At 41.1% G+C, this 13,338-nt stretch overlaps 1 protein-coding gene across 1 annotated transcript in view; it reads right to left on the bottom strand.

Moving 5' to 3' along the window:
* The window catches only part of MOXD1 (monooxygenase DBH like 1), an 88,257-nt gene that overhangs the window by 17,821 nt on the left and 57,098 nt on the right, over window positions 1–13,338 (bottom strand). The window contains exons 5-7 of the mRNA XM_044248732.1: window positions 3,103–3,282; window positions 2,715–2,817; window positions 891–1,057 (exon numbers count right to left, since the gene is read on the bottom strand). Coding sequence (XP_044104667.1) covers window positions 891–1,057; window positions 2,715–2,817; window positions 3,103–3,282 — 450 coding nt within the window. The remainder of the gene's footprint in view (window positions 1–890; window positions 1,058–2,714; window positions 2,818–3,102; window positions 3,283–13,338) is intronic.

Genomic DNA, 13,338 nt, shown 5'->3' with positions numbered 1-13,338 from the left:
ACATTTGCGGTCAAAAAGGAAAGGGAACTAATGCTTACTGAGGACCTATCAGATCACCCCTAAACGTTATCTTTCTTTTCAGAGGTAAAGAGTCAATCAAAATCATCTTGACAAAAAGTTTCCAGCGTGTTAGTAACCTGTAAATAGAAACTCTTAAAAGGAAAAATGATTCCCACTTTCCAAGATAAGAAAACCAGGTGGAAGAGTGGAATTATATGAATTGCCCTTGGTCCCATGGCTAGTACACGATGTCGTGGCAATTTGAATCATGGTGTAAATAACTCAAAGGGCATAATCCTTTCACTTCATCAGTCTGCCATCTGTCTATAATACAATAGCTTATAATTTGTAAAGAATATGATCTAAGCTAAAACATGTTCATTTAAGAAAAAAGAACTGTAAACAGAAGTAGCCATTATTAAATACTTTTACATGGTTTTCCTGACCCAGTATGCATTTTTATATTAAGTACTCCTGCTCTTTGGTTTAAGTAGGAAGGAAACTGTGAAGCAAAGAGAAAAAAAAAAAAAAAACTGAAAATGAATAATGGAAAAAACAAATCTGGATAAAAGGTGAAATTCAGAAATGAAAAAGTGACCACATGAACCAAGGTAGAAATTGTAAGAGATAAAGTGCCAAATATTTTAAAAAAAAAAGTACATCAGGAAGGAAACCATCCTGGAAGGTATTTTTGTCCAGAATTCTACTCCTACACCCTTCAAGATTTAAAAAAGCAATCAAAGATCTTGCTACAATGATAAGTAATGGCTTTAGAGCATGACAACAAGAATAAGATTAATAACAATAAGCATGGGATTCCCCAAACATAGTTTTCTGAGAACACTGATGAACCAATGAATAGCGGCTCACAAACTTCATCCTCCACATACCTCTTGTAGGCATTCCAGAGTGCAGTGACCCTCGGATCGAAATTCAGGCATCCCTGGAGGGATGGTGTGGAAGAGGCTTACCCAGAGGCCAGCCTCGATCACCCCAGCATCGTACTTCCTTATGTCTGCTGTATGAAATAACCTCAGTCCAGAATTATCTATTAAGCCTGGAATAAGAGCATATAATTAAAAGCGAGTTTGAGTTCTCAAAAAAGGAAGTTCTCTACATTCAGTTGAATGGATTTGTGAATTTTCCTTAAAACCTCACAAGAGAAAGAATTACAAGTAAAGATTAATGGAAGACAACATTCAGGTTCACAAACAACAGTTAAGGAGCGCCTTGGCTCAGGTCATGATCCCAGGGTCCAGGGATCGAGCTCCACATCAGGCTCCCAGCTCAATGGGGAGCCTGCTTCTCCCTCTGTCTACTGCTCCATCTGCTTTTGCTCTGTCTCTCTCTGTCAAATAAATAACTAAAATCTTAAAAAAAAAAAAAAAAGGAATGAAAACACAAGTTGTCATATTGTCTGCAACCATTTTTGACTTACACGGTATACCATGGGAGAAATGTTTGTGTTGTCTAGCTGGTAATATTCCACAATGATCTAACATAAAGACAGACAGAAGGAAAATTCTAGTCATTCATTAGAATATAGACTAACTCAACAAAACTTTATTTTATATTGTTTTCAGGTAAAGTTCAGTAACATTTTCGTAGACGTAAAAGCCCTTTGGTCTAGAGAATACCTGCTGACAGAATAAACTACTGATGATTAATTTTCTTTATAGTTTGCCACCATTCTTTTAATCACTTAACAAAGTAGTCATTCAGTCAACAAAAAATATTAAGAATCTATTCTGTGACTAGAAAGTACAACAATAGGCATGTGAGGATGAAAGATGAGTAAGACACATTCCTTCCTGAGACAGTTATCATAAGGAGGGAGAGCATGAGACCCAAACCCTTCATAAATTTGTTCCACTGACTTTGAAAACTAACTGCCTCCTTTCTGCAGGGCTGACTTACTTACCTGTCATTACCAAATTGACCCTTCGGAACCATTGGCATATACATAATTTTATATTAATTGCTGTGATTATTTTTATTGTCTCTCTTTCTTACTACACTATAATTTCCACCTGGTTTGGTGTGTTTTTCACTCACATTTAAGCACGGAGCAAAGACATAGTTGGTGCTCAGTATTTGCTGAATAATTGCACAAATCAGTGTAAAATAATAACTTTGAGTTACTCCTGTTGAGAACTTCATATTGAATCTTTAGACTTTTTGGTTTTGGAATATTAAATAAATAAGTTTAGAAAACTAGATTCAGAAATCAAATGTAAGTATAAGCCATCTTCACTTAAATATCATATTAAATAATATCATTGCATAAATATTTCATGAGCATATTTATGGTTTTCCTACCACATAACAAAATATTAATATTTTCTAGTGTGATGATTGGTAGCCTTTCATATGTACAGTCAGAAAATGTTTCATAAGCACTATGTTTTGGGAACTAATTTATATCACAAAGAGAAAAATCTACTATCCTACTTCTTGGAAAGTAAGATGCACTTTTTTTTAAGATCAGTGACCACACGTATCCATTTTGCCCAGTTCATGGCTCATTGATCCCTGTTGTCCCAGTGTAATTTTTAATAGTATCCTCATTTGCTCTAAAAAGCATCCTAATTTGGATGACAAACATATAGGTTAATTCCTTCAAATATTGGGTGGCAGTATATTTCAACCCTGTTAAGATGGGAATTACAGAACTTTTAAAAATCATAGATAAAAGATATGAAGAATAAACTCACCCTCCTTATAAGTCGGATTGTCATAATGGACCTCCAGGAGCACATAACGAGGATCTAACGGAGTGCCAAGGGATAATCCAACATGAGGTGGATAGGAAAAACCCTAAGTAAGGAAAATTCCATAAGACATGCCCTATAAAAGTCCCTAAATGTTCTATTCCACTCAAAAACCAACCATTCTCAAAGATATTTCAACATTCTGGAACTCCATGATCTAGAGTGGATATAACAAAATGGCTTAAGGAGAGAATCGCTTCCAATGGAAGGAAAAATAAGCCATCCTCCTATCAGAGATAATGTACAGAGCTTTACTTATAAGTATCAGAACCGAAAGGGGAAAAAACATGAGCCCCGAATAGTGTCCCGTCTCAGTAATCATTGGTCCCACCTCTCCACCAATGGCCCAGGCAAAAATAACGGTCTCGCAGGTGAGGAAGGCATCGGGCATGTTAGGGTGGTAGCATTCGTGGCCATAGTCCAGGACACTGTCGTTAAAGCTGCTGCTGCACTGATAGAGCAGGATGTGGTGGACCAGACTCTCGTGGCCTCTCTGTATCAGCGGCTCCACCTGAACAAAGCACAGACGAGAGGAAGGGGGCCATGAGTCAAACCCCCGTAAATCCCCAGCAAGAGGCAGGAAACTAGCAGAAACGATGATCGGTTTTTCAAGGGAATCCTGCTCTCAACTATGCCAAGGTTATGATGTGGCTCAAAACTAATTTGTTCTGGAGAAGATAACAAGGATAATGATGGTGACCACGGCAATGGCGAAGGTGAGATAACCCATGGGGCACCTGGGTGGTGTTCAGTGGGCTGAGCTGTCCAGCCTTTGGTTTCAGCTCAGGTCACGATCTCAGGGTCCTGAGGTAGAGCCTCACCTCATGCTGGGCTCCGGCTCACTGGGGAGTCGCTGGAGGTTTTTTCCCTCTGACCCTCCCCTGACTCACAGGCTCTATCTCTCTCAAATACATAAGTAAGCAAACCTTAGGGGGAAAAAAAGAGATGAGATAACGCTTTCCTCCAAGAATCATAGGATTTACTGATCTGTTTTGGATTTTGAACTCACTTTTGTTTTCCTTATCATTCTGTGTGGCAGCTGTTTCAAAACATGCTTTCTTCCAGGCTACTTTGTCCTTGGGCCCCTTCCCTCTTTTTTTTCTCTTCTTTCCTTTTCCTTTCCTTTCTTTCTTTCTTTTTCTTTCCTTCCTTCCTTCCTTCCTTCTTTCTGAGTCACAATGAGTCTCACTGTGGCTAACCACATTTTTAAAAAATCAAGATTGTAAATAGACATAAACTTTCTCAGTCTCTCTTCCACCTCAGATTATTACCTTTATCGATCTTTACTGATGGTGACAGATGATGTGTCATTCGTCTACCATCTAGCTAACTAGCTAGTTCTCTACATCATCTTTCCATTATCAACCTATCGACCTATCATCTATATTTCTATCTGGTGCTAAGCATAGTGCTAGACACAACGTAGGACTCAGTAATGGATAGTTTTATTTTAGTGATTAAAATAAAATTCTTACTATGAGTATCTGGGAGAGAAAACAACATCGTAGTAATGTGCTTCTGTGACATCACTCAAATTAGGAGAGGAAGTAGAAACCAGTGAACAGAGAATGAGCGGTCGAGTTGGATGTCAATACTGACATCCCAGTGCATGAGAGCAGGTTCCTTCCGCAGTCCCTCCTGTGAGTTCTCTTCATACCACCTGCCCACCTTCCTCCGTCCAGGAACTCAGAAAGAGCTAAGCACCTCTGCAGGTCCCCAAGTGCCGTGCCTGCAGGAAGTTGCCTGCAGTAACTTACCTGTGGCTAAGTTACTTAGTTGTACTAAGTACAGGGCTCCCGGGTTCAGGGTTCCTTGAACACTCCATACATCTGCTAAAGAAGCCCTCGAGTGTCCCTGAATTTCCAAGGCTTTACCTGCCTTAGAGCTCCACACCTTCGCCTTTACCCTAACTACTCAAATGCAGGCCATGCATTTTGAAACCTTTGCTTGTGCCCTGCTTTAGACATGCATATAAAGATAGTGTTTTTAGCTATTGTCTCTCCTAAGGCTTTCCATTTGATTTTCTCCATGGTTTTTTATTTTTTCCTTCCTTCCTTTCTTTTTTTTTTTAAATCAGAAAATCAAAGCGCCCACACAGGGAAACGGTATGTAGTGGGCAGAGATCTGAGTAGGCAGCTGGAGGTCCCACTTTTTCAGCCCAGCTTGCCTCTGTGTTGCATTGTGAGTCACACTGCGGCTAACCCCCACACACGCACCTTTAACATCACATTCACAGAAATGACACTGCACATGGCTTTGTTTGCACTTGTCTCGCCTCTAAAAGACCGCGCACCCTGGAGGCAGAAACTATTTTCTATTTTGTTTGAAAATGACAGTTATTGTTCAAGCATGGTTGCATAATACAGGACGCAAAAGGGTAGCCTAGGACTGCGATTAGATTTCAGCCCCCACATCTGGTTTGAGCTTTCTCGTGAGACTTCAGTGGGCACCTCGAGCTCCAAGGGAGATGGGGCGCTGCGAACAAGTCCACAGGAAAAGAGGCACGGGAGACATTTTCTCGAAGTGCCTTATGGGTTCAGACAGAACCTGTAGGTTGTGCTCAGCTCCACAAGGTCGGTCCCAGGAGGGAGCCAGGAGGACAAAGGAAGGTTGATATTGCTGAGGCAGCTACAGAAACAAATGGACTTCATCGCGGCACAGCGAGAGAGAGAGAGAGAGAGAGAGAGAGAGTGTGTTAAGAGTGTGCGTGTAGAATTTATTAAGCTTTTAAGGAGCTTCATGTCAATTTTTTAAAAGAAACTTTTAGAAACAAGAACTTTATTTATTTATTTTTCTAATACAGCGAGTGTCAAAAACAACAGCAAGCTTCTAAGCTACTAGTGCATTCTAGGAATAATAATAACATCTGTATTTTATTTAACACCTACTTTACTATCTGCCAGTCACTGGATTTGTCATTTCATGTAATACTGACAGCAATCTATTAGGTTACTGTTACTGACTCTATTTTACAGATGAGAAAACCAAGACTCAGAGGATTAGGCAACAAGTCCAAAGTACCAAGGCAGGAAAGAGTAGATGGGGTTTGGCGACAAGGCTGGTCTGACCCCAAAGTCAGTACTCTCCTAGCTGCAACACATCTTTGCTGGAGATGCGTCAGGCTCTGGAAGCTGCTCCCAGTGAGAGGGAGGGGGAAGACTGGGAGCCTTACGTCTTGGGGGGGGGCAGTCTCCTGCCCTCCTTGCCACCCCAGTTCAAGTGTCCCTTGGCCCTTAGGGAGATGAGACAGGTGGTAGCCTTTGGTTATGTTGTTTCCTAAGGAGAGCAAATAGCAAGGTCTCTCTTCAAAACCTGAGGTCTTCAAAGAGAATTAAATTGTAATTTGACCTCCAGATTACAAACCGAGGGGACAGCCTGAAAGTTTTTCCCAAGAAAAAAATGCATTCATAAGACAACAGGGAAACTATCTGCATTCAGATCTGAGCACTATTCATAGGAGAGAAAGTATGAAGGCTTGGAAAAAGCAAAGCTCTTGGTAAAACAGAAACGATGTGAGATGAAGTTCAAACAAAGAGAAGTGAGGAGAAGTGAGCATGTCTAAACTGAACAAAGATGCCACTAATATCAGAGAAACAAAGCAGGTTATCAAACCACTGAAGAACAGAAGAATTTTTGGAGAAGGAATTTTAAGATGACCGTGTGGAATAATTCATTGAGACCCCGAGGATATTTCCCGTGGACAGTCATAGCTTGTTCAGTGCAGAGGACAAGCTCCAGGTAATGAGAGTCTTGACCAGAGTCGGGCTGGCTCTCTCTAGGTGCCCCGCACGGAGCAGAATTGCCCACAAAGCTTCCTGCCACACCTCCAGAGCACAGTGATGCCAGGGCCCTGCTCCCAATCCCAGAAAAGATAGCTGCTCATTATCTGCTGCTTCCTCAACCAGCTCCACAAACCTGCAGTGTCATCCTTCCTTAGCCCAAACAAGGCTGGGGCCCCAGACCGGGGCGCGCCCTGTGCGGATGGAGAGAGCGCTGCTCCATGATACAGCCTTCAGGCAGGTGGAATGCAAGCATGAAACACTACTCTTTCTTGTGTATTTGGGAATTGTCCATGCAAGAAGGACTACTGCTTCTGCATCATTGCATTGTTTGAAATAATCGTTTAATTTTTACATTAAAAATATTTCTGAGGGCGCCTGGGTGGCTCAGTGGGTTAAGCCTCTGCCTTCGGCTCAGGTCATGATCTCAGGGTCCTGGGATCGAGTCCCGCATCGGGCTGTCTGCTCAGCAGGGAGCCTGCTTCCTCCTCTCTCTCTCTCTCTCTGCCTGCCTCTCTGCCTGCTTGTGATCTCTCTCTGTCAAATAAATAAATAAAATCTTAAAAAAAAATATTTCTGAGCCAAAAGGCTGTAGGGAATCATTGCTTCCAAGGGACAGCACTTAAACAGGGAGACTTACTTCGGTTACTTCAGAGATGTCACAGTATCACAACAATCTCAATGGAAATGCCAGAAGTTGTTTCTATTAAAAAAAATATTAAACTTACAAAAATTGTCAAAGAAGTTCAGGGCAACATAAGGTATACAGATGTGGATAAATGGGTATTTCTGAGACTGGGACAAACATTTAATTTTATTTTTGTTTTAGGCTGGCTATATGATTGCAGAAGAAAAAAAATTAAAAGGAATAAAAAATGCCTACGGAAGTGGGACATAGTGACACCAACACCTGATGACAGAGTTCCTGATTCCTGTGTTCTTGTACGCAGGGGTGACTTACGGACCAGAACAGAAGGGAATTCCCTACACCCATCTTCACATGCATTAGAGGCCCAGCAAGGATGGCCTGGCACCTGTGGGTTATCTTTAGCCCCCATGCAGAGCAAAAGAATAGTCTAGAAAAAATCACAGATGGAATAGGGATGAGAGGGAAGCCTTCAACCTGAAGGACATTTTTTTTTTTTAAAGATTGTATTTATTTATTTGAGAGAAAGAGAGAGCATGAGAAGGGGGAGGCTCGGAGGGAGAAGCAGACTCCCCGCCGAGCAGGGAGCCTGATGCGGAACTCAATCCTGGGACTCCAAGATCATGACCTGAGCTGAAGGCAGTCACTTAACCAACTGAGCCAACCAGGCACCCAACCTGAAGGACTTTTAAGAGTAAAACTGTCTCCAGTTAGTTCAAGTAACTGAAACTCTGAGGTGCTCTTGAGAGGACTTAGCAGTAAAAGAGAAAACAAGAAAAGAGAGAGATACTAAGAATAGCCAAGAACTATGTGGAAATTAACACTGTAAAACTGAACCTGAGAACTGAGAAGCCCCAAATATTACACTGTTTTCATGACCCTGTCATCTTCTCTTACCCTCTTTATCCGGGTCAATATGTCTAGCATAATCCCTGCCACACAGAGACTGCTTAATAACTATTGAATGGAAATGAAGCCTTTCCATCAGCAAGATGGAGTCATCAAGTTTATCGCCTCCTAATTTCTTGATTGTCTCAATGCCAGTGACCTATCCTGCATCCCCGCATCCCACCTCAGCAACCGAATCCCCCTGTTCCTCCCTGCACTTATAACCACCCAGGACTGTCCTCCCTCGAAAATTCTCTTTCTGTCCCTCTTTCTGGCTGTTGGTTCTTTCACACCTCTCCAGTCTCTAACCTACCACTTCTTCCCAGGAGGCTCCCTGAAACTCCTTGTGCACCAGCCCCTTACAAGTGACACGGACACAACTGTGGATCAATCCTGTAACCTTCCCCCTTTGAGTCTCTACTTGGGATACTTAAGATATCTGAAGATATTTCACAACTTTTCATAAAGGAGCTCAAAAGTCATGATTTACGGGGCGCCTGGGTGGCTCAGTGGGTTGAAGCCTCTGCCTTCAGCTCAGGTCATGATCCCAGGGTCCTGGGATTGAACCCCGCATCGGGCTCTCTGCTCAGCGGGGAGCCGGCATCCCCCCTCTCTCTCTGCCAGCCTCTCTGCCTATTTGTGATCTCTCTCTCTGTCAAATAAATAAAATCTTTAAAAAAAAAAGTCATGATTCACATTTCTACTTCCATGCATATCAATCTTCGTTTATTTTGTTCTGTGTTCTGTTCCTTGGCTATGGATGAGGATAACCTGTTCAGGGCAGGGGACAAGTTTCAGAAAACGAAAAGCACTTCGCTCCCATTGCAAAACTTTTAAAATCTATGTATATCTTCTAATCAGCTCTCAGTAAATGACTTGATTATTTTTGGTACGAGAAGAAAGAATTTCTATTCACTCTAGTTACATGAGGGCAGAGTTGGAGACAATATGATTGGGAAAAAAACTTTAATTACATAAAATAACGACATGATCTGAAGAATCTTACTTGGTGTGACCTTGTTCTATAGAATAAAATGAGATGAGGATAAGACAAAGAGCTTCTAAGTGTATCAAAATTCCTTAGAACTTAGAACCTAGGCACTATATCAGAATAGGAGGTAAGAAACTCAGAGTGGAAATGTATGATATCTTTCTGTCATTAAAGTTTTGGGGTCCTTGACAAAACTGTACCTGCCTGATGGTCTTTCACCAACACGTACTGGCAAACAGATTCTGTTCCAAAAAGACTTCTCCAAAAAGCCACTGAACATTGACAAACTTAAGAATCCACATGCTTTTGCAAACTTCAAATACCAATTACCTCAACAATAATAATAAAGAAACATATTTTTGCTTTATTCCCCTGTATTGAGTTGAACAGTGTCCAAAAACATGTCCATCTGGTACCTCAAAATGTGCCCTTATTTGGAAAGAGGGTCTTTGCAAATGTTATTAGTTAAGATGAAGTTACACTGGTTCAGGATGGGATCTAACTCCAATGGCCTGTATCATTATAGAAGAGAAAGGAGCAGATTCAGACTCAGACATACACACAGAGAAGACAACCAAGTGAAGACAGACACAGAGATTGGACTCAAGCTGCTACAAGTCAGAGAAAACCAGAGACCATCAGAAGCTGGAACAACCAAGGAACGATTCTCCCCTAGAGCCTTCAGACAGAGCATGGATGGCCTTGGCAATGCCTTGATTTTGTACTTCTGGCCTCTTGATCTGTGAGAGAAGGAATTTCTGCTTTTTCAAGCTACCTGGCTTGTGGTCACTTAACCATAGCATCCCTAGGAAACTAATACATCCTTCACTCTCAATTTTTTTTTTATCATAAGCTAACAATTCACAGCTTTGTACACTTACACCTAGGTCATGATTGTCCCTGCATTGGTTTGAGACACAAACTTATTACAAATGCACATTGTTTCCCCTAACATGATTGACATTAAATAATTCCATGTAGTTATTTAGTCTATTTTACTTGATGAATATGCAAGTGCCCTTGAGAGAGTTAAATAAGTTTTATTATCTAATAGCTAAGTATATATGTATCTTACTTTAGTTTTTACTTTTGGAGGATAAAAAAAGAGCAGGGCAGGGAGGGAGGGGGAGTTCTCTTCTTGACTTGTCCAAGGATACTGAGTCAGTGTGAGAAAAACAGGAGGTTATTAGAGCTCTTATGAGCAACTTTCTTATGCTTATTCTTCCAAGTCTACCCATTTAAGATATTGCTTGTTGAAACATGAGTAGAACATAGCTTTCCAAAAACAACTTGCAATTCAACAAATTAAAAATTAAAACAAAAGGAGAGAGGTAATGGATGGAATGTGTAATGAGCTGGAAATTTGGTAAATCTCCATCACTTTTCTTCCTGCCCATTCTTGTTCCTGGCACTGTGTTTTACATACCCACCCCAGGCACAGGTTGATGTCCATGGAAAAGCCAGTAAACCATCTCTGACAGAGGTTATCCAAAGGGCATCTGGCTCATAATGCTATGCAGCCTATGAAAACATTTTAGCCAGGACTAGCAGTGTAGACAGAGGATTATAAAATCATGCTGATATGCTCCTGGGACTATGGTAGGATAGCAGATAGTATCTACCTATCTTGCCCTCCCTGTCCTCATCCCTAATGGGGAGATCTCTTTTAGCATAATAAAATATTCAACTTATAAGAGACAACAAAATTGAGCAAGAAAATGGTATCATTGTCTCACAGGTAATCCACTCTGAGAACAGTCAGAGTTCAAAGCACAACTTGACTGCTGACATGGTGTCAAAGGGTCACAGCTTGAATGGACTTGGCAGTTAAAGCTCAGGAAGCGACAGTTAAGTGGAACAGAGATGAAGAGAAGGAATGAAAGGAAGAACCGAGGAAGAGGAGACTTCTGGGAAATAATGTACCCCCTACTGCAATCCTGATTTCCTTGGAAACTACCATCTTCATGTGTGTCCATGCCCTTTCAACCGTAATTGACCAATTCAGGAATGGGTGCCCAACCCATCAATCTTTTCTTGGGACTTTAAAACTATGAAAAAGAACTTATCACTTGCCAGAAGTTGGACATTGTGAAAGAAGTCAGTGTATAGTGAGATCCAATAAAGTTGGTGCAAAGGAAAATTCTAAGACAAGATGGTCTCAGCAGGTTTTGAATACTTAAGTTTTTTCTGAGCCCAGCTTCATCTCTGCTGTTCTCTGGCTTACTTGTTCAATATTTCCTCTTATTTCATGTCGATTCCTTCCTATTTCCAAAACTAGTTCAAGTTGTGTTTCTTTCATTTGCAACCAAGAGTCTTTCTTGATTAAGAATCAAACACAAGTAAACATGTATCATCAATTCATCAATTCTGTGTGTGCATTTATACATGTAGTATCTCAAATTGTCCTTTTTTCTCTTAGAACTTTTTGGCAGATGAAACTATTTTGTTTTCATTTTACCCTTTCATTTTATTTATAATTTTTAATCAGAGCTGGGCACATTAATAACAAAGTTCCTTCAATCGAGGCCCTTGAAAGCAAGATGGGAAATATAATCACCCCTATAAAACACACAAGTGTCTCTCTTGCTTACTGATTCCTGATATATTCCACATAGGTAGTTAGTATTAAAGCTGACTTATTTTTAAGGATTTTTTTTTAAAGAATTGTTTACATGTGACCAGGAAAATCCCAGAGAAGGCGGATATTAACTCCCTGAGTCACAGCCCTGGTTTTAATGTTTTTCATATTCTCTCAGGGACTGTCACTCTGTGACTCTGGCTATACAAATGAGTCTGCCACCAGCACGGTAAAGCAGTCAACTACTCCGTTTTCAACAGTCTCAAAACTGGGACAGTCACTGTCTTAACAGCCATACACCTAAGATGGCAACACTGGGGGTCTCAATTGAAAGGACTTTCATCACCTATTTCATAAAACATACCCCAAAGCCATTGATGAGGACCACGACCACAACCCTCAACAGTTCAGTGACATCGGCTGCTTCACCAGTAACAAGTACGTATCAGAATTGACCCACGTTTTCTATGCTGAAAATAGGTGTGAAATGCTACATGGATGTCATTGTGCCATTCTGCAAAAATAGAAATGTAGACAATGACATCATATTAAGTTAATTAGTGGTATAGAGCCTACTATTTTTTTATTTATTTTATTTTTTAATTTATTTTTTATTTATTTTCAGCATAACAGTATTCATTATTTTTTCACCACACCCAGTGCTCCATGCAATCCGTGCCCTCTCCAATACCAACCACCTGGTACCCCGAACTCCCATCCCCCACCCCTTCAAAACCCTCAGATTGTTTTTCAGAGTCCATAGTCTCTCATGGTTCACCTCCCCTTCCAATTTCCCCCAACTCCCTTCTCCTCTCTATCTCCCCATGTCCTCCATGCTATTTGTTATGCTCCATAAATAAGTGAAACCATATGATAATTGGCTCTCTCTGCTTGACTTATTTCACTCAGCACAATCTCTTCCAGTCCCGTCCATGTTGCTACAAAAGTTGGGTATTCGTCCTTTCTGATGGAGGCATAATACTCCATAGTGTATATGGACCACATCTTCCTTATCCATTCGTCCGTTGAATGGCATCTTGGTTCTTTCCACAGTTTGGCGACCATGGCCATTGCTGCTAAAAACATTGGGGTACAGATGGCCCTTCTTTTCACTACATCTTTATCTTGGGGGTAAATACCCAGTAGTGCAATTGCAGGGTCATAGGGAAGTTTTATTTTTAATTTCTTGAGGAATCTCCACACTGTTCTCCAAAGAGACCCTACTATTCTTGCTCCTGTAGAAAATGAGTTTCCAATTTAATCAGGCCGAATAATGACTGTGAATAAGTGAAGTGCCCTACCAGGGAATTGTCCTTCAACGTGATTTCAAGATGTGTCATGCTTTTAGCCCTGGACCCCCATTAGAGAATAGAATTAGGCAGCATCAGTCTATATGATTTCTAAACCAAATGACTAACTTGGTTTTTATTCATTTGTGCCATTAAGATATTCCCAAATGGTATTAGAATCAAATCACTTGTGCAGTATCACTGTCATTGCTCATTTTTCTTTCGCATTTGTTTAAAATATAATGCCAATGAGGGGCACCTGGGTGGCTCAGTGGGTTAAGCCTCTGCCTTCAGCTCGGGTCATGATCTCAGGGTCCTGGGATCGAGCCCTGCATCGGGCTCTCTGCTCAGCGGGGAACCTGCTTCCTCCTCTCTCTCTCTGTCTGCCTTTCTGCC

The sequence above is a fragment of the Neovison vison genome, chromosome 1, assembly GCF_020171115.1.
Source record: "Neovison vison isolate M4711 chromosome 1, ASM_NN_V1, whole genome shotgun sequence".
NCBI lineage: Eukaryota > Metazoa > Chordata > Mammalia > Carnivora > Mustelidae > Neogale > Neogale vison.
The sequence above is the reverse complement of the archived record's forward strand: the minus strand, read 5'-3'. Positions and strand labels throughout refer to the sequence as shown.